This window comes from Labrus bergylta, chromosome 19 (assembly GCF_963930695.1).
Source record: "Labrus bergylta chromosome 19, fLabBer1.1, whole genome shotgun sequence".
Lineage (NCBI taxonomy): Eukaryota > Metazoa > Chordata > Actinopteri > Labriformes > Labridae > Labrus > Labrus bergylta.
The window spans coordinates 12,703,993-12,725,304 of NC_089213.1; the positions used below are offsets into that span (position 1 = coordinate 12,703,993).

General features: G+C 43.4%; 2 protein-coding genes across 4 annotated transcripts in view; both read left to right on the forward strand.

Annotated features, from left to right (window-relative positions):
• The window catches only part of LOC109995676 (ectonucleotide pyrophosphatase/phosphodiesterase family member 3), a 32,811-nt gene extending 24,199 nt beyond the window's left edge, over positions 1–8,612 (forward strand). Inside the window, exons 16-25 of the mRNA XM_020649487.3 lie at positions 2,136–2,205; positions 2,352–2,439; positions 3,512–3,684; positions 3,793–3,838; positions 4,017–4,171; positions 4,975–5,110; positions 5,864–5,941; positions 6,016–6,148; positions 6,379–6,535; positions 8,105–8,612. Coding sequence (XP_020505143.2) covers positions 2,136–2,205; positions 2,352–2,439; positions 3,512–3,684; positions 3,793–3,838; positions 4,017–4,171; positions 4,975–5,110; positions 5,864–5,941; positions 6,016–6,148; positions 6,379–6,535; positions 8,105–8,278 — 1,210 coding nt within the window. The 3' untranslated portion in view covers positions 8,279–8,612. The remainder of the gene's footprint in view (positions 1–2,135; positions 2,206–2,351; positions 2,440–3,511; positions 3,685–3,792; positions 3,839–4,016; positions 4,172–4,974; positions 5,111–5,863; positions 5,942–6,015; positions 6,149–6,378; positions 6,536–8,104) is intronic.
• Positions 8,613–15,426: 6,814 nt separating this feature from the next.
• On the forward strand, positions 15,427–19,061 carry LOC109995681 (tumor necrosis factor receptor superfamily member 6B). 3 transcript variants are annotated; one of them, XM_020649495.3, is made up of 4 exons: positions 15,427–15,542; positions 16,102–16,501; positions 18,001–18,183; positions 18,506–19,061. In XM_020649495.3, exons 2-4 carry the CDS (start codon positions 16,102–16,104, stop codon positions 18,844–18,846), a joined length of 924 nt encoding a protein of 307 aa, XP_020505151.1. In that variant the 5' UTR covers positions 15,427–15,542; the 3' UTR covers positions 18,847–19,061. The 3 variants fall into 3 exon arrangements, with proteins under 3 accessions (XP_020505151.1, XP_020505150.2, XP_020505152.1); XM_020649494.3 differs by lacking the exon at positions 15,427–15,542 and adding an exon at positions 15,550–15,933; XM_020649496.3 differs by lacking the exon at positions 15,427–15,542 and adding an exon at positions 15,550–15,762.
• The last annotated feature ends 2,251 nt before the right edge of the window (positions 19,062–21,312 follow it).

Here is a 21,312-nt window from a genome sequence, read left to right on the forward strand (position 1 = left end):
TTACTGCATCCTATATACCAACATAACTCTTAAATGCAACTTGGCTTCCTTTAGAGTTCGCAGGAAGGACTGCCCTTATCTGTACAGATGTGTTTATTGTTGACCTTGACCTTTTATTATTCAGAACGTGACTTCTGGGTACAGCTGTGGTTGTTTGTCATCTGGATTAGGCTTGTCTCATGGTTGGATGTTTTGCGACATGTATGAGTGTTTCTGTTAAGGGTGGGTGGGGGGAAGAAAAGAAAAATATTTTCCTGTACAGTAAAAGCTATTTTCTGTTATTATCTTTCAATAAAAAGACCTTTGAAAGAAACACCATTTTGGTTTGTCTTGACCACAATATTAAATTTTGCTCTACAAGGGCCTGGGGTCCACATACAAGGACTTTATACTGCCACTTAGTGGTGGCAGAAGAGTATAACACATTATACATTAGATTCAAGATGGCCGACAACACACCCAGAAGTTCATATGGCAACTCCCGATCCAAACTTCGACCAGGTAAAAAATTAAATCAAATTTCATGGCTGATTCTTGTTCAGATATGTATAAAAGTGTTCAATGTTTGTTATGGAATAAAAATTTTACAAAGGTTAGTAACTGTAACGATTTACCATGCCGCTAAACATGATGTCCACGTATGTGGACAGAGGGACTGAGTTTTGTTAGTTTTGTTGAAAATGTTTATATGTGATCATAAATGCTAGCAACAAAACGTGAGAATGAAATAGTATTTTGGGATGATTTTGGTAGAAAACAATAGTTTACTACAATACAAGCAGATGTAGCATGTTTTATAAATAAATCTACATAGATTTTTATTTGATTTTTCTCATGACGTTTTTTTCCAGAGCATTATTCTCTGTCAAGAGTAATGGAGTTATTGGGGTTAATTGGTGGAGACAACTCAGAGGTGGAAGATTTGTCAGACATCGATGATCCCGTAGGGGATGCTGAATATCAACCCCCACGACAGGAGCCAGATGCAGATTGCAGATTGCTCTAATGCTACGTCACTGGCTAGAAGTGGAGACCCACTCATCAACACATCAACTAATGAAATTTATCATTTTTTTGGTGCCTGTATTTTGATGTCTTGCGTACCATATCCTGCAATCAGGATGTACTGGTCCAAAGCCTTGAGATTCCCTGCCATCACTGAAAAGTTCACACGTGACAGATTCTTCAGGCTGAGGCGATCACTCAAAGTGTTCATTGATGATGATGTTCCAGAGGATCTGAGAGATTGTGATAAATTCTGGAAGGTGAGGCCTTTTCTGAATCGCATTCTAAAAGGCTGCAAATCTCAGGCTCGACCAGAATGCGTTTCCATTGATGAGCAGATGATTCCTTTCACAGGAGCTTGTCCGTATCGACAATATCTGCCAATGAAACCAAACCCAGTTGGCATGAAAAACTTTGTTTGCGCAACAGCAGATGGTATTGTGCTGGACTTTGACATTTATCAAGGTAGAGATGCACTCCTTGAGCAGGTTGAAGAAATATTGAGATATTGAAATGAACAGTCTAGAACAGTTACAATGCAAAATGTTTAGGATGTTGCTTTGTTACAGACATACGTCTTCCTGCAACTGTTAGCAGCACATCAAATGAGCCATATTGCTCAAAGGGGCACAATTGTTGTTTCTCATTTTGTTTTTGCACTCATGAAAAATGCTGCTGTGTTCAGGCACCAAATAAAGAGTTGTGCATATCATTACTCAATTGTGACTTTATTGTGTTCTATCGAAATTTAAAACGAATGTCCTCATATGTGGACATCATTTTTCTCAGAAACTACATCATGTAAAAAGATAATTCTTTGTTTTTACACTCATCAGGTCCCAATCAGCCCAATCAGCAAAGAGAAATTAAAAATGCATGCCATGCAAGAGTTCGGGTCTTAGGAGGTTAAACAGAGTTTCTGAACATCTTCACCCTGGAAGGATTTTTACTGAAGAAGAGTTTTCAATTACCTAAAACGCCGTTTGTGTACGAAAGGTCAAAACGTTCAGAAAAAGATACGTGTTCAAAAATATCCGCCTACATGGTGACTAGGCGTCAGTCCTTTAAAAAGTGCATGCTCAGCAGTAAATCTTTGTGCTTTAACAAATCTTCCTGTCTTTTCTCCACAGATATCCAGGCTCTGTGACCTTCTGCTCTGGTGGCGCTCACGGCTACGACAACGATGCTGAGAGCATGCAGGTGAGAACAGAGGATCCTTTAGTTTAGCAGTAACGTCTCTGACAGTTCTCCACTGCTGCCAAGCATTTTGCTTTGTTTCAGTGAGGTTTTAAACTTTATGGGTAAATTAAATCGTCTGAACGTCTCTCCGCCCTTTCTTCCTGCAGGCCATGTTTGTCAGCCATGGACCAAAGTTTCACTCTAAAACAGAAATCGAGCCATTTTCCAACATCGAGCTTTACAACCTGATGTGTGGTGAGTCGCCGGATGTTTCTATACACTAACAGAAAGTTTCCAGACTGTTAAGAATTGTTCTGGCTGACAGTCCAATCAGAGCACGGGACATTCTGTACTGATTTAATCTCAAAGTCGTCCTGCAGAGATCTGAGGCTGCTGAACACACCATCATGAACAGTTTGTCTCCGTTCTTTATCGTCCTTGTTTAATCAGCAGGAAATCAGTGTGAACAGGCTGCAGACACCGCAATGATGGAGAGGACTATATGATTGTGGAAGTTTGAGGAGTGTTACTCAGGCATAGATCAGGTGCAATAAGATGAGGAAAAGCACAGCCACTGAGCCTGATCACTCTAATTCATAATATTCTGAACCAACCCAAGCTCTCTGCTAATACTGTAAACCTGAAACACAGCTGTGTTTACTTCAGTACAGCTGCACTCTGGTTGCATATAGATGTACATGTAGCTGCTTCGTGTTTCCATGTTTGTGTTACTTTCCTCTCTTCTTGTGTCTTTACATTCAGAGGACTCTTGGTCCTCTGAATGTAAAGAGGGGTGGTTGGAGGATGGAGAGGGCTGGTTTCATATTAGAGACCCGGGCCCGGATCCGAGTACGCTTGACCCCAGAGTCCAGTTCATTTGATCAGTATGAACACAAACGTACCGTACTCGGGTACTGTGCCAGAGTCTGCTTGAAGAGTTGGTCATGTGTACTCGAGTTTGGTCCATGGGCGATGTGAACGCAACCGTGCTCAAACAAGGAAGTGGACCACTATATGATGGGATTCTAAACGGGTCCTGTCGCTTCAAAAAACGTTGTATCCGTGCAGCACGGGCTGTTTCATTCTCTGAGCTGAACGGTATCTGTGGACGCAGGAAGAGTCTTGTTGTTGGTGTCTCAGAAATGACAAAAACATCCACAGCTGGCAGGATGGACTCAGGCCATGAGTGGTTGCCACGGTTATGTCTACTTCATTCTGCTTCTTGGAAGCAAACTAGTTGCATACCGCCCCCTGCTGTATCGGACTGTGTACAAACACAAGTGTGTGGGTGGTAATCAGAACTTCACTTTCTTTTTCTTTCTTGCAGACCTGCTGCAGATCTCGCCCGTTGAAAACAACGGGACCCACGGAAGTATGAACCACATCCTGAGGCAGCCTTACTTCACACCAGCGCCCCCTACAGAAAAGAGCGGGCCGGCTCAGTGTCTGTTGGTTAGCCTCCATCCTGCAGACGACCTGGGGTGCTCCTGTCCTGCCCTGGTGAGTATTTTTAACTCGTACTTAGTTAGTAACAGAAAAACGCCCATCGTCCTCCATGTTTGTTTTTTCTGTTTCTGTTGATAGCATGTTTTTCTCATCTTTCTTCAGAATGGAAGTTCGATCAACAGTCGTCTGAATCTGACAGCAGAGGAAGGTGAGGAGCTGTCGTTCAATTTCACAGCTGAACGCACTCTACGCACACGCTGATTTGTATAGCGAACACTCCACTGATAGGACAACAGTTCATGGTCCGAAGATCTAACAATGTCCCCACAGCATTTGTTTGTCATGAGTTAAGATGCCTTTGAATCTGATCCACTTCTGTGTCTCAGTGTTGGCAGCAGAGAAGAAGCACACGCCGTTTGGCCGTCCTCGGCTGCTGCAGCCTGAGCAGAGTTACTGCGTCCTCCACCACGAAGGATTCATCAGCGCCTACAGCCACAAAACGCTGATGCCTCTGTGGAGCTCCTTCACCATCGACAAGCCGGTACAGAGCGGAATCAATCAAGTATTGGGGTAGCTGGTTGTCATGGTAACAGGCTTTAATGTCTTGGTATATTTGGTAAGATTTTGTGAAATGTTTGAACTGAGACCTTGCCTTCTGGAACCAGAGCCGCTGAAAAGTGGGTGGTCACTGTTAAACCATCCAGATGTTCTTCCTCATCCTGTAGGCCTTATGTCATTGGAGGGGAGCCAAGTGAAGGACAGAGCTTCCACGGCTCTCTGACGCCGTGTGGGACCTCGTTGGTTTTGAATGTTCAGGTTTCTTTTTTTCAGAAGACAGCCTAAGTCAAAGAGGAACATATCCTGTGTATTCTGTGCCCACTATCGGACATCCAGTATTTGTTTTAAAGGGTTTAAGTTGACAATAGCTCCTTTTCCTCCTGTACAGAGTCAGATGATAAAGACTTCAGTCTGCAGAATCACATTACTGAAACACAAATTTCCATCATCCTCTGGTCCCTTTAACTCTCCTATGAAAATGTGTTCTTTTTGTTCTATGGTTATTCATTTTTATAGCTTTGCCTAATAATGCAGTATATGGCTATGTTGAAGGAGGGAATAATGAACAGGCAGGTAATGACTTTATTTGACCATTTGGCTTTTCCACATCTGAATCGGTGCAACTGTTCCCCTGAAAACAGATCACAAGCTGGCTTCCGTTAATGCGAAGAGCTCGGGACGTCACGGCATAAATTACTTTCACAGGAAAACATTTTTGTGTTATCATCAGGAGCTGATTTCTTCTGATGAAATTCATAACCCAGACTTTTTTTTCCCTTCTCGTAGACAAACTTGGAACCATTGCCCCCGGTGACGTCAGACTGTTTGAGGGCTGATGTGAGGATCACAGCGTCCCAGAGTCCCAGCTGTCTTCAGTATGATGCAGCGGTAAACGTGACCCATGCCTTCCTGTACCCACCCGGTCAGTACGCACAGACACTCACATCCTCTCTCTTCTCAAACGCTACATGAATCCTCTCTTCTGCTGAATCTCTGCCGTCCATTCTCCTCCTCTAACCAATCTGAGCTCATCTGTCTTTAAGTAAATATGTGAAAGTGTCACTTCCTCCCTCCGTGTTTCTAACATGCCTATTCTTACAGATAATCAGCCCTGTTTAACTTGGTGGTTAACTGGTTAATTACTGTTCAGAAGGACACGCTCACTCACATGTCCTACATGTTCCTGGAGTCAGGGAGGACGCAGAAGGGCCAAAAGAAAAAGAAAAAAACCCAGAGTCCAGAGTCTCCTTGATGTTTACCAACAGTACCAGCTGCAACAGAAGTTATTTATTTTGCAAGAAAATATTTTCCACGACACGTGTGCTTCACACTTTTATGCATCTCGCTTTCAAGTGAGGCGTCTGCTTTGATTCCTTTTCTATTTCTCCAAAATCAAACCGACTTTCTTGACTGGATGCAATCTTCATTTTTACGATGTAAGCCGAAAGTAGTTCGATCAGAGGAGACTTCATTAAGAGGAAACAATTGTTTATTTAAAGGTGGAGTCAGGAGAAATGTTTGTAAACATTCAAACTAAGCCCCTCCTCCTGGGCTGATCGCCCCCAGAATCCCCTCCCACTCACTGCAGGACATAGTGTGTACATTTACCGCTAAGTCACGTTTACTGCTAAGTCACGTTTACTGCTAAGTCACGTCTCCTGTTGTGTTTCTGCAGTCCTGAACGCCACAGCGGACGAGCAGTTTGATGCTCTGCTGATGAGTAACGTGGTCCCGATGTACCCCGAGTTTAAGAGTAAGTGGCGTGCTCATACGGCGTCCCGCACACGTTCCCTCCTTTCACCTGCTGCTTGTTTTCTCTTCTTCCAGAGATCTGGGACTTCTTTCACAGCGCTCTGCTAAAGAAATACGCCTCTCTCTACAACGGCCTCAACGTGGTGACCGGTCCTGTTTTTGATTTCAACTATGACGGACAGTTCGACGCTCCAGAACAGATTCAGAAGTGAGTCTTTGTCAAACTTCTCGCTCCTTTTCTTGACACCAGGTGTTTTAAAACGTCACGGTCTCTGTGACTTTAATGATTGATCGTGATAAAAAGACTTCCACAACCATAACAACGATGAAGCCTCGCTGAACTACGCTGATGCTCCTCAGGTTGATCAGAATCAGCTGGACAGTCCAGGTTTGTTTGAACTTTAAATGACCTTTCCTGATGTGTTTTTTTTCCTCCAGTTTCGTGTCTGGTACCAACATCTCCATTCCCACGCATTACTTCACAGTGTTGACCAGCTGCAAAGACTCGGCCGTGCCCGTGTCCGCCTGCGTTGGCGAGCTGCAGACTGTATCCTTCATGCTTCCTCACAGATCTGATAACTCAGAAAGCTGTAAGGTGAGAGCTAAGCGACCTGGGCTTCCCCTTTGAATGACGTACTTCTTTTAAAGTTTAACAATCCTCCTAATGACTGCCTTGCAGACTATGACGTGAACATGGAAACCCTTTGTGAGACATTCAATGTCCTTCAGGCCAACTGGTTTTAAACAAAGCCTCCTTTTTATTTATGTTTCTGTCAAGTCCTGAGCTCATTCATATTGAATGGAGGAGTAAAGATCAAAGTGATACTAAATCAGAAGCATTGTGACATTTCAAAGAATCCTGAAAGCCAGACACTGGTGACTCTTTAGAAGTCTGAGTAAAGTGGCTTCACTTGCATTTACACTGAAGTCTTTTACTTAAAGTATTAGTAATGGATGTTGAGCTTAAGAGGCCAGAAACCAAAGGTCAGTGGGCGATAAAATCAATTCAGTTTGTTTCCTTAGAAGAAAGTGGAACATAAACTCACTGCAGCATGAAGCGTTTTTAACGCTCCCAGAAGGTTGTAAAAATACTGGAATCATATAAACAAGACGACAGCAGTGAGTGAGGATGCAATATGAAGTGCAAAGAAATGATTTCAGTGGAGAGGAGGGAAGAGAACACGAGTGTCCTGAGTTTATGTGATGGAGATATCTGAGGCCTCGTCCACATGTAGGCGGGTAGAAAGCGTGTTTTGACCTTTCGTATGGAAACAGTGTTTGAGGTCACTGAAGTAAAACTCCGTCCAGGATGAAGGGAAACAATACCACAAACTGATGTTAAGGCTGGCGGGGAATCATGGGAGTTCTCTCTGCTAGTCCCCCGCCCAATCCTGATGAAAATGACCCATGTGTTGACCGTAGTCACGACGACTGGGTGAAACCGACCTGAGGAAGAGAATATGACAGACGAGCTAATGTATCAGAGTATAATCTACATGAGGTTTTTGTCACAGCAGCACATACAACAACAGTATGGCAGCTTTCAGTATTAGCTCACGCTTCCTGATGCAACAGGCTTTGACGTAACATCCGGTGTTTACACAGCAACGTCACGCTGTGCACCAGTTTCTCCTCCGTGTGACGTCATTGTGCGACCCTGTCCCTTTTGTTGACATAAGATTAGTGCTATGGCAGACGTAACCAAACTAGGGCTGGTGCTAATGTTGCTAATTAAACTTTTTACAAGCTCACACACACACACACACACACACACACACACACACACACACAGTTACTCTCCCACTATGTTGATGAGCAGAGACGCCTGATTAGACGATGGAGGTCACTGCTGCTTCATACAACACTGACCACACAAACCTCACCACCAACATCAGCAGTTTTAGACGAGACCCTGTTGGACTTTGGACGTGTTGCATGTGTAGGACATCGCTGTTGATTTAGTGTGCTCATGACAGCCGTAGCAGTGCATTTTGCATTTTTGCGTGGACAGGATAAATGAATACCCGCCAACGTGTGGACTAGGCCTCAGTAACATTTAAAAACTCTGTGTAGGAATAGAGTCTTATGTGCATCGCTTGATAATAAAAAAGTTGAGGCGCCAACGCGATCCACGAACATATCTCTTTTTATCTTGCATGGACAGAGTGCGGAGGCAGAGTCTGCTTGGGTTGAAGATCTCATGTGGTTCCATCAATCACGAGTCAGAGACGTCGAGTGGATCACCGGATTAGACTTCTATCAGAACAGCAGTCGACCAATCGCAGAGCTGCTGAGGATGAAGACCCGCCCCACAGCTGCCATTCAAAGGAAACAATGAAACCGTAACGGACTCCGATCTGCACTGACTTTATTTATTGACTTTCTAATTGACAGTTAATTTTCACCTTGTGTTTTTGAATCATGTCTCATGAACAGTTTCCTGTTAGCGTCTTATTTTGAATCTGTACATAAAGATCATTGTTCCACAGCGAGCCTGACGAGACCAGGTGATGTATACAGGTGTAAGCCTTTGTGACGCTGGAGGTCAATATCTCTGACTGTGAACTGTGACTGTGAACAGTTTTTAATGATCATGTTTGGATAAATATCTGATTTATATTTTATAGGCTGTATATTTTACACAAATAAATTGAGTTTCTTCTTTTAAGAAATGTCTCTGAATACTTTCAAAGTATACTTAGCATAGCTCTATTGAGCACAAGTAGGGGTCATGAAGCACTTTACTATTAATACCTATTTAAAAGATGGCTGCTTGGGGCGCCAACGGTTAATGCGCACCGACACTCAACTACACCAACAAGAACCCTACACCAACGCCCAACTACACCTAGAAGAACCCTACACCTACAAGAACCCTGCACCTACACTCAACATCACCTACAAGAACCCTGCACCAACACTCAACTACACCTACAAGAACCCTGCACCAACACTCAACTACACCCAAAAGAACCTTGCACCTACACTCAACATCACCTACAAGAACCCTGCACCAACACTCAACTACACCTACAAGAACCCTGCACCAACACTCAACTACACCTACAAGAACCCTGCACCTACACTCAACATCACCTACCAGAACCCTGCACCAACACTCAACTACACCTACAACACCTTTTTTAGCAAAAAAAGGGTATGTGTCCAAAAACACGTACTGAGTAGGAGTTACATGACAGGCTAAATCGTTTACATGTCTGGTTCACCCCAAACAAAGATAAAACCTTACAGTAATCTCACAAAATCATGTATTCCATAAATTTGTAATCATGTCAGTGCAATTTAGACAAGTCCAGTGGATTCATAGACCCAGAAAACATGGGGTTAGACACCAAGATTACTTGGCTAGGTCAAATAATGAAGGAGTTAAGATATTTTAAGGGCTTCCTGCCCATCTTGGACGCCATCTTGAAAATTACACCTTTCTAGTGGTCAAATTTTGGTAAACTTTTAGTATGTTATTAAGGACACCTAATGCTACAAAAAAACAGCTGAGAAACCTTTTGTTAGAATTTTTTTAGTGTTAGGTGTTTTTTTTTCATATATATGCAGCCGCCTATGGAGTGAATGCCTACGTAGGAGTGAATGCCTACATCACCAAACCTATAAAAGCCTTGTCACCCAACTCGGCGAACTATGGGGAGTCAAGTGTAGTGGATTGAGACTGAGACTGAGAGAACTGCACGATTAATGTGTGTGGGGCAAACATTGTATCATATTGCAGCCGATAACGGCGCGAAGGAGTGATTGGGCGTGTCTTACCCCCCTGCCCCCCTCCCTCTCCAAGTTGATACATTGACATTCTAAATGCATTTTTTTAAATTAGAGCAGTTCAACTGAAAACATGGGGTTTAGTTACCCTTTAATGAGTGTTAATATTTAAACGCATCACTGCAGATGGTCTGCATCTCGTGTCCCCGCGGACAAAACGCTTCCTCATAGAGATTATCCAAGACAAGGTTTTCACAAACGGAAGCTATTTTTCTGCTTGATTACCAACATTCAGTCCGACTTCTTCGACTGATTTAACCCTCGAAGTTTAATTATTAGTCATCTTGTCAGAGATTTGACCACAAGGCTCATTTACACACCACAGTTGTTTTATTTATCAGGGTATCTTTTTATACAAAGGTTCACCTAAGAACAGTTCAGAATTCATGTACAAAATGTGTTCCTTATCCGCTTGGTGTTTCTCCTCACTGTGATTATATTTTCTCTTCTTTGCTGTTACGTCCACGCCTGTCATATTCACCGGTTTTAATGGCATCCAATCCAAAAAAGAGGAGCATTTTTCATCAGGAACCAAACCATGCTCCCTGAACGTCACCTTAAATCCCTTCAAGCACCAACTTTTAAACTGAACTCACCGTAGTTCCTTCAACATTTTAGGTTTGCGTCATTTAAAATTCATCGCCTGCTCGCGGGGAAGTTTCCTTAATATTTCCTTTTGTGTTCTCACATCAGCACCAGAAGACTGAAGTGTTAAAACCTGCAGTTCATTGAGTGTCCACTAGAGGCTGGCTGCAGAAGCACAGGAAGTCACATACACACCCATTCAAAAAAGCCTGTTTTTACAGCAGAGATTAACATGTTTACAGCCTGGTTAAAAAAACAAATAGGTCTGATTAGCTCATGTGTAACGGTTTGTCAGGAGGCTTAAAACACTAACCCTTACCCCCACCCATCCATCACAGTCTGTGGCTCAAACCGACAACTCTTTGGGAAATATCCAGGAGAGCAGAGCATATGTGAAAGGGGCTGTGAGTTGAAGCTAATGTGCCCTCATATGTTTTCATTATCAATCACACTCTATGTTGTGGTCATAATACTGAACAATGTTGTTGCACGTCGCAGATACTTCTCACATCCTGTAGGCCTGGCGACTGGTCAGTCTTCTTGTATTTGAATCATTCTCTTAATATTGGCTTATCTCATGCTGGTCTCAGTGAGCTGCTCTGTACTCTTCCTGCTTCACCTTCTATGCCCAAAATTGGTTGGTCTGACTCCTCCTGAGGGTGAGTGGACAGCATTCCCCTTGTTCGACCGCCTAAAAGGAAATCTGCCCGCTCTGAAAAGCAGCGCCAGGTAATAAGACTGAGTCACTGGATGACAAAAACATCTTACCCTCACTGTGAATAAGACCCTGAGATACTCATTCATGGGCAATGATTCACTCCCCATTTTCCCATAAGTGTTATAATTCACTTTCAGTCTCTGTGTGGTGTTGACACGGTTCAGTGTGCTCAGAGTGAAAGTCTGACCAAACACCCACGTTTATGTTCTTTGGTAGCAACACAAACTCATTGAGCTTCAAAATAAAGCTAAAATCAGAGAGTAAACATTGCTGTTGCCTTGGCTACGGAGAGTAATGAGGTGTGCAATCTTCCTGCTTCAGTGCAAGTCTATGTCGTTCCCAGTGCAAATGTTTTAAGCCTCCTGACAAACCGTTACCCCGCGCCCGCCTGTCAATCAGGTCAGCTACACGCCTTATTGTGAATAACTCTTATCCTTCATCAAATCAAAACGGATGAGTCATCAAAACATTCACCCCCCGTACAGTGTATGCCGATCAAGACATGCGCTAATCAGACCTATTGTAAACCAGGCTGTAAACATGTTAATCTCTGCTGTAAAAACAGGCTTCAAGGTGACGTTCAGGGAGCATGGTTTGGTTCCTGATGAAAAATGCTCCTCTTTTTTGGATTGGATGCCATTACAACCGGTGAATATGACAGGCGTGGACGTAACAGCAAAGAAGAGAAAATATAATCACAGTGAGGAGTAACACCAAGCGGATAAGGAACACATTTTGTACATGAATTCTGAACTGTTCTTAGGTGAACCTTTGTTTAAAAAGAGACCCGGATGAATAAAACAACTGTGGTGTGTGAATGAGCCTTGTGGTCAAATCTCTGACAAGATGACTAATAATTAAACTTAAGAGTTTAGTGGAAAATATATTTTCCCTGAGCTCACTTCAGACAGAACTCCTGCCTTGCACATGGTTTGTTGTGTCTGGTGAATAATATGCTTAATGGGTGTTTCCCACTTATCCAGTCGAGCTTCTAGCAAGTCTCCTACTTTCTTTTCTTCTTTTGAATTCATGGGAAACACACTGCCGTATCCTGTGTGGGAGTCTTTTTACTGGACATTTGCTCATTCATGCAGCTAGTCTAATTGACCTGTGAAAGCAGCAGATTGCTTTGGAAAGCCCAAAACTACACCAGTGTGTAGTGCCTGGGATTACATGCAGCGCTTTATAGTGAAAGAGTCAGTCTCATGTTTCTTCATAATAAAATACAGACTTCTCCCAAATTAAAGCTGCTCCTTCATCCCTTCTGGTCCTCAGTACATGTGTGGTGGTGATTGTGTCTGACCCTGTCCTCTGACTGGATTTTACTGTTCTGGTTTGTTCTGGTTGACTGGGGATGTTTCTGGGCGGGGAGCTGGTGTGTTTCCTCCAGCCAATGACAGCGCAGCAGGTGAGTTTAGGATGCTCCCTGTTTTGATTGTCCAAGACCTCTTTTTGTGTTCCCCTACACCTACTCACTGTTTCCTGCATGTGTCTTTAAGAGTTTAGTGGAACAGATATTTTCCCAGAGCTCACTTCAGATAGAGCTCCTGCTTGATGCCTGGTTTGTTGTTTCTGGTGAATAATCATTTTGATTTCATAGGAGTCACAATGAGTTCCCAACGTAGCTTTTATTCACATGAATGTTAGCGTGCCAGACAAACATATTCTGGCCAGCATAACATTAACGTTCTAAGTCCCGTTTGTTCTTACCAAGTCTCATGAGACTGACACAGAGTATGGCAACACTTGAGGGTCACAACAGTATAACAGCACTACTGTCTACAAGAACATTAAACCTTTTTAGCTCTTTCAGGATGAGCTGAAGTGATTGAACCTTTTAGAAGAGAAAGCTATCACAAACACCTTTGTCCACCAGATGTCAGCGTTTGATTAAGCGTTGATCCCCGCAAGGGGAAATTCTGTTTTTACACTCTGTAAGTCATGCAACACACACATGCACAAACAGGATCCTATGGACATGCACTAATGGAGAGATGTCAGAGTGACGGAGCTGCACACTGCGGGCACTCCTGAGCTAGTGGTGGGGAGGGGGTTTGGTGCCTTGCTCAAGGGCACCTCGGCAGTGCTCAGGAAGTGATCTGGCACCTCTCCAGCTACCAGACGAAGTTCCAAATTTCAATCATTTTCATGATTAAAATCGCTGAACTCGCATATTTCCGGCGACATGCGAGGTGAGGCAGCGACGAGTTGTGCCTCATCCCAGATTGCGTAATCCCTCACAAACTGGGTCGCCTTTTGCTTTCTTATTGTTTGTACCAATGTAATTTTTGTAGACACTTTTATTATACGTCCTCACTTTCCATACAATAAGTAACATATTTCACGTGTTTATAACATATTTAGTCTTTCTAATTTGACAAAAAAACGTACTGAAAAAGCATGAGGTGAGGCAGCCAGTGCCTCTGCCGAAGGGGAAGGGGGCGTCTGTCAGGTTGCGTGAGGCTCATAAAGCCAAGGGCCAGATTTACTAAAGGTTTGCGTGTCTTAAAATGTGTGCAAACTTGATGTCACCAGCAAAAAAAGTGCTATCTGATCTACTAACGGCGCACAGTGAGGATTGCATCTTTCAAATGAGCAAAACAACACGCATTGACCATTTAGTATGTTTGCCTTAATGAATATGCAATATGGGGCGTTTCTGCCCTAAAGTATAAAATACTGGGAGGAGAAAATGCAAACAAGTTAAGTTAGTACACGCATTGCGATTTACCAAGCCTGACAAAAATTGCGGTGATTGTGACGAACGTGCTAATCAAGGAGCACAGCGTTACACACAACAGGCTGCTGTTATTTTAGTTAGGAGGAGACATAGGCACAACAAAAGAAGGCATAAAGATCGCGTTTTTCCCCACAAGTGTTTACATGTTTCAAATGACAGAAAAATAAATGGCATGCATGCATTTATTTTTTTAATTTGATTCAATATTCTAATCGTTAAGGAAGAGGAACACCATGATTAAACTACAGGCTATTGTTGCCATATATCCAAACAAAACTGAACATTCACAGCTTCTGCATTGTATAGAATTTCAACATTGACATTTATGTCTTCCGATTTCCCTCTTTTCGCCAACATTGCGCTCCTCTCCATAATGCGCTCGTCATCTCCCTTTAAAGCCCACTGCTGCTAATCTGTAGGGCGCTTGGATTGGGCGACCTCACCACTGTTTGTACCCCCGTCTTCAATACGTCTTTCCAGGGCATTTATGTCCGATCAGACACAGCTGTCTGGTGCGCAACAACGGCGAGTGTAGAGCGCCCGGTCCACAGAGGACACAGCTCGCACCTCCTGCGCAATGTATGACACTTAATTCTTAAGTTTAAGGGAAGAAAAGAGAGGCCCTGTCTAATGCCGAGGTTTTCTTATAACAAAAATGTTCTTTGTAATATTGAGATTTATCTCCTATAACTTGAAAGTATTGTGCTTTTATTTGCCTCTCCCACTAAAACCTATTTTTTGCGCTTGCAGTCATCTTGCTTTCTGTCCAAACTCTCTGTAATGTAAACCAGTAAAACACGCAAAAGCCTAACTTAAATAGTACCGCATCCACAAAGTTTGCACCTGTTGTCATTCGCGTAAATTTTCTTAGTAGATCACCCGCAAAACGCCCACCAACCAAACGTGCAATTTTTTTATTTTATTTTTTATTTTGACATTTATTTTTCAGTAAGAGGATTTGGTGTGGCTTCGTTTAGAGGCATTTTCACCAACATATTTATGTGACGTGACAGTTGAAAAGTTGTTAATACGTTAGTGAATGAATGTGTGAAGAATCTGTTAACACACTTCTTCATGACAGAGGTCCCACAATTTATCACTTTAATCCTCTCTAGTTTCAGTCCAAACACACAGAGCTCTTCTTTTACCCTCCTTTGTCTTTTGTAAATGAAAACCTGATACTAAATTGTGTTTTTAAAATAGTTTGAAGTAAAAAAAGCTTCGCAATCACATTCACAGGGCGGCTGTGGCTCCATTGGTAGAGTCGTTGCCTCTCAACCAGAAGGTCAAGGGTTCAATCCCCAGCTGGCTAAATGTCCAATGTGTCCTTGGGCAAGACACTCAACCCCAAATTGCTCCTGTTGCTTCGGTGGTGGTGTATGAATGGCATTAGTTACCTCTGATGTATGATACTACATAGCAATCATCACTATCATCAGTGTGTGAATGGGTGTGTGTGAGATGTGGTGTAAAAGCACTTTGAGTAGTTGGAATTAGACTAGAATATCACTATATGAGCTCAAGTCCATTCACCATTAAATCGGAATTGACACTCGACTGCTCTCATCAATAGTAATAATTCCAATTAGGGATGACTTTATCTGTGATGACGTCATATGCGTGATGCGTCACATTCCAAAGAAGCTTTCAAACTTTAATGTTAGGAGCGCCAGAGACTGGATATAAATAGAGCCGCGGACGATGTGAGAGCTCCGTCCTCCTCGGTTCAGCGATCACACACACCAACACTACTACACACTGCCAGAGGTAGGTGCAGAGAGGGGGAGAGCACAGACATGCTCAGATGTTCTTCTAACGAGCTGTCTGAGGGTTACATTGCGCAGGCTGTTTCTTTGTTTTTAAAGGACAGATTCGAGGAAAAGGCTGAAGTACAAAGAAACTTTGAGGACAGAAACATCCGGGATACTCTTTATTTTTCAGGCGTGAAGATGCGAATCTGTGTGACCTTTTCTTGCATTTGTTTCAGGTGTTATTTTAATGTTTAATGACCTGACTGCTTCTCCTGGTTTACTGAGGATTTAAATGTGTTTTTACAGTTGAGGTTTTTATGGATATTTTGAGTCGAACAACAGGTGGTTTAAGTTGGCGCAGCGAGAGGATAGAAATACAAAGAGTCTTCTTCGGTGTTCAGGAGCAGGTGGTCATTTAGTATGATTCTTCCTGACTAACGCGCGTGTCTCTTTTTTTTCCATATTGGTTTTTTCCCCTCGTGTTTCCTTGTCTTATACGGCTGTATTTCCTAATCAGAAACGCCTCTGCGTGTCGGTCTTCCTCCACTAATTTCCCTTCTCCTTCCTCCTTCCAGATGTTGATGTTGATATCCTTATTTGTACCGGTGCTGCTTCTGCCTCTGGTCCAAGGCGAGCCCGGGTCTCTCCTGACCTTCAGAGACACGGACCCGATCACTGGCAGTACGGTGGAGTGCGATCGGTGCCCCCCGGGGTACTACCTGCGTGCTGGCTGCACCGAGACGCACAAGAGCGAGTGCTCACCGTGCCCGAAAGGCTCATTCACGGAGCTGTGGAACTACATTGGGAAGTGTCTGCGCTGCGGGGTGTGCGGACACAACCAGGTGGTGAAGACGGAGTGCATGGCGGACAGTGACTGTCAGTGTGAGTGCAGTGAGGGATACTACTACAAGAGGAAGTACGACGCGTGCCTGAGCCACAGCGCGTGTCCGTCCGGGCATGAAGTGCTGACTCAAGGTAGGCTGCTGATCCTGAGCCAAAAAGTTGCCACGAGTAGATTCTGAATCTGGCTAAACCAGTTAAAAACCAGGTGTCAGAGATTCCTCATCTGCTGCAGGTTCACATGAGTATGGGGCGCCGATTGTAAAGTTGCGCACACTACAAATAACAACAACATTTCTCCACATTTAGCCCTAATAAAATCACTTTTTATTCACATTTAGAGAAATATTTGTGAACTTTGTCATATTTACTTTTGTGAATAAAAATGTAAGATAATTTCATTGGCAAATATAAATGTTAAATATTATATCTAAATGTTGAATGTTTTATTTAAATGTTATATATAAATGTTAAAAATACATGTCCTGATTCTAAATATTTAGCTACGTTTCTAAACATTTAGATTACATTCTAAATATTTAGCTTTGATCCTATATATTTAGCTAAGATTGTAAATATTTATAATCAAAGCTAAATATATAGATTATAAACTAAATATTTAGCTAAGACTCTAAATAATTAGCTAAGACTCTAAACTTTAGCTAAGACTCTAAATATTTAGCAAAGTCTGGACACGCCCCCAAGACGGCCACCCATGAGGGGGTTAAGATTTCAGGGGTCCAGCCGCATGGAGCTCCTCAAAAACAGGGTCCATCCTAAATCAAAGCAATGATCAGAACATTTTATCTGAAACCTGAACACTCAACAGAACTTCTTAAAGCAACAGAAACATGTTTTAGTGATTGATGCTTCAGTAAAGCGTGTTTCTAAATGTAACCCCTGTCTCTTTAAACGCTAGGATCGTTCACTGGGCCCTACAGGGTCCTGACGCCCCAGCTTATATGAGATATTTGAGTCTGATCCAGATTTTTAAGAATAGATGTAACCTTACGGAAAACCGACCTTTGTGTAGCGGTTGAGGTTCTCAAAGGGCCGCCTTCCTCACCAGCTCAATGCACCTCTTGGTTCTCTGCTGCAGGCAGCGCTGAGTCACCGCAAGCTGTAAAGGACAAACTTCACGGTGATGCATTTGGATTTGTTTTGGATAAATAAATCAGTCAGGCTCCAAACCCCGGCCCACCCTACAGGATCAATATCTCCCTGATTCTCACATTTGTCTTACTTTTATCTTTTGCATCAGGACCTTAAAAGAAGTCCAACACGTTACTGTTTCATTAAACGACAGCTGGTCATTTAGCATGTTATGATTAACTGGTAATAACATGTTTAAGGCAAGTAGACGCGTCAGAACATCACAACAACATCCTCAGGAGTCAGCATGACAACAAATACTCTATTTCCCAAAATGCCTTGTGGGAGGAATTTGGTTTATTCATGATATCCTAAGGGGGCTCCAGTGGCTACTTGCAACTAGCAGCTTAATACTTAATATAAATTCATTTTAAAAAGCAAATTGTGTTTGAAGCACCGCAGAGATATGTGAGCAGTGTCTGACACACCCTCCTCCCCCTCCTCCTCATCATCATCATCATCTTATCTTCTGTCTCCTGCAGGTACAGCCGATGAGGACACGGTTTGTCGAGTTTGTCCCAACGGCACGTTCTCCGACACCGTCTCTTCTCTCAAGAACTGCACGGCGCACAAGAGCTGCAGCGCCCCGGGGCTGCACGAGGTGCTGAGGGGCTGCACGTGGCACGACAGCGTGTGCATGACCTGCGACCAGTCGGCATCGAAAGGTAAGATCACAGATTGTTACAAGTGGGAAGAGAGGGGAGGGGCACGGTGCTGGTTTGGGTTTTTATGTTGACTAAAACTTCATTGAATTAAACAAGTTTCCAAAGAAGCTTGCTGGGACTTCTACTTTACATCAAATGCATCACATTAAACTCTGATAACTGATCAAGACCTAGGGTAAAGAAGTCTGCTTCACAGTATGAGGCTCAGTGTGGACAAACATTTAGAGCTCCTTTAAAAACAGCAAGGTGGTGAAAACGTCCAGAGATTGTTTTGTCATGACATCAACCTGCACAGATCAAAAAACGTCTTTATCTCCTGCAGACGGAGCGGACTACCTCAAAGAAATCATCCCGTCTTTCTTCATCCACCAGAAAATGATGGTCAGGAGGCTGCGCCACATCTTGCGCAAGCTCCCGTTTGAGGATGGCAGAAAACACGAAGGAGTCTCCGGAATGTACACGTCAGAACTCCACCAGCGGATTAATGCTTGGGTCGCCACTGCCACGGCGCAGCACATCCGGCAGCTTCCTGCGATCCTGACCAAAACAGGAGCGATCAGCGCCGGAGAGCGTCTGCAGCACAAGCTGCACAGGATCGACTCTCATGTGGCCGAGCTGTGCGGTTTGAATGGCGGGGCGGACGCAGCCCGGGGGTCAGAGTAGAAAACAGCGGTGTATCGTCCCCTTTTTACGTCTCCAGTCTCGACCCCATGTGCGCTCCTGTTTGTTCAGAAAGTAATTTATGTTGGTGTGTGGCTTCGGGTGTGCGCTGACGTCTTTTATTTTTTTATATTTTATTTATTGAGCTTGTTGTGTTTTTGTACATAAAGAAGGTTTTTGATCACGTGCAGCTTCTTCAATAAAGATCACAAATCTGAGCCCTGCATTCTGTTGTTTGTCCATCTCATTTAAACACTCTTACATTATACGTTATTATACATTCATTATGTAGACACAGAAGACATGAGAGAGACACTGACACAGATCATGTCAGTCATTGGTTTGGTGTTCACTAAGTAAGGAATCATTCGTCGTTTTGAGACCGTTACCCAAACTTTAAGCGGTTTCTCTCCGTCCTCAAGTCGTCCTGAAAATGTCACAATAAAACACACACATGAGGACTGTAGATAAAGACTGCTACAGACGAAATATAGAGCCAAGTTTTTATTTTCTATCAGCTTAAATATCAATGGACTGATCTCTGGGGCGGCTGTGGCTCAGTGGTAGAGTGGATTGTCTCACAACCTGAAGGTCAGGGTTCGATCCCCAGCTCCTGGAGCCACATGTCTGTTGTTGCTCCCGCTGCTTGGGGATTATGAAGGTGTGACCTGCGGGGTTAAAGAGCTCTGAGGAGTCAGACGACTAGAAAATAAATAAACTAGCTCAGGTCCATTAAGCATCCTCAGTTTGGTATTTTTTCCTTTATTGAGTCGAGATGAACTGTAAGTGCTGTTACATAAAACTTTAAGTTCATGAGTCATAAATGATTTCATATTGTCATAATTTCATGTATTCGATAAATAAATCAATAATAATTCAGGTATGTTAAGTTAAAAGGTTAAAAACACTGTTAAAATCTTTATGTTTCTATGTGGAACTAAAGTTCCTTGTTTTTTGGTTCCGCTACAACGGAATTAAGGGATGGGCATGTATGGTGAGCACACGTTACTTCCCGCGAATTTATGTAAACATGCATGAAGACTGTTACCACTGATATCTGAAGTTTAAGCAGACTGTGAAAGACCCTTTACAAGGACTTTAAAGGAGTCAAGAACCTCTTTTCATGACAAGCGGTGCAACGAGTTCTCATGCCGTGGTTGGCGTGGTCGGCGTGGAAGATGCTTCACAAGATTGCTCCAGCAAAAAACGCCCGTTTCAAAGAACCACTCCGTGTCTGTTGTTGTGAAGAGAGCTACATGAACTTTATTGTCGCACAAAGTGAGAAAGTTGTCTTGGGCTCTTCACCTTTGCCACAACCATAAAAAAGACAACAATCATCATTCACATCAAACATAAAGCCATAAACAGTATTTAGAACAAAATAAGTCTATAAATGACATCAGGATCGATTTAAACGTTTTATAGAAACACGGAGCAATGGATTTTTAAACCTGTTCAGTCTACAACGGGGAACTCTGACCCTCTTACCTCATCCTCTCGTTCAGTCCAGGGGAGGTGAGGTAGATCACACCTGCAGTCCATCTGGCACTGATTACAGAGCTCCTCTCTGGACAAAAAGGACAGGTTACAGGTGTATAGGGGGGCGGCAGTAGCTCAGTCTGTAGGGACTTGGGTTGGGAACCGGAGCGGACCAAATATGGAAGTTGGTCTGGTAGCTGGAGAGGTGCCAGATCACCTCCTGAGCACTGCCGAGGTGCCCTTGAGCAAGGCACCAAACCCCCTCCCCACCATTAGCTCAGGAGCGCCCACTGTGTGCAGCTCCGTCACTCTGGCTTCTCTCCATTAGTGCATGTCCATAGGATCCTGTTTCTGCATGTGTGTGTTCATGACTTACAGAGTGTAAAAACTGAAATTTCCCCTTGCAGGGATTAATAAAAGTAAATCTTAATCTTAATTTAACGTGTGTGAGATCAGCAGACTGGTTGATGTGGGTCACTTCTGAGAAGGCTGTGAGGAGAGACATTTTACCTGTGTGTGTGTGTGTGTGTGTGCTTGCGTGCTTGCGTGCTTGCGTGCTATCATGCTTGCGTGCTTGCGTGCTTGCGTGCTTGCGTGCTTGCGTGCTTGCGTGCTTGCGTGCTTTCATGCTTGCGTGCTTTCATGCTTGCGTGCGTAACATTTGTACAAGAGAAGAGCTTTGTTGGCTCTGTGCAAGCGTAAAATAACCATCAGTGATGTTTTGATGGAGATGTCTGTGAATCACTGCGGTATGTGTCATAGTGTGGGTTTGTTATGCAGCATGTGATCATACTGTCAACAGACGGTGTGTGTGTGTGTGTGTGTGTGTGTGTGTGTGTGTGTGTGTGTGTGTGAGGTCACACGTCTGTGTGTCACTGAACAGCGTAAACTACCTGCACATGATGTTATCATCTCTGTTATGACCCAGTCGTCGGAAAGTTACCAGTCTCTCAGCATATCCAGCATAATCTACTGGAAGTTTGGTTCCAG

What these genes read in the sequence shown, in the direction of transcription:
- LOC109995681 (XM_020649494.3), top strand. Translation starts at nt 15,844, where the DNA reads ATGGATATTTTGAGTCGAACAACAGGTGGTTTAAGTTGGCGCAGCGAG. An exon ending in GCATGAAGTGCTGACTCAAG is followed by an intron (nt 16,502 to 18,000) that starts GTAGGCTGCTGA and finishes TGTCTCCTGCAG; the next exon opens with GTACAGCCGATGAGGACACG. An exon ending in CGACCAGTCGGCATCGAAAG is followed by an intron (nt 18,184 to 18,505) that starts GTAAGATCACAG and finishes TATCTCCTGCAG; the next exon opens with ACGGAGCGGACTACCTCAAA.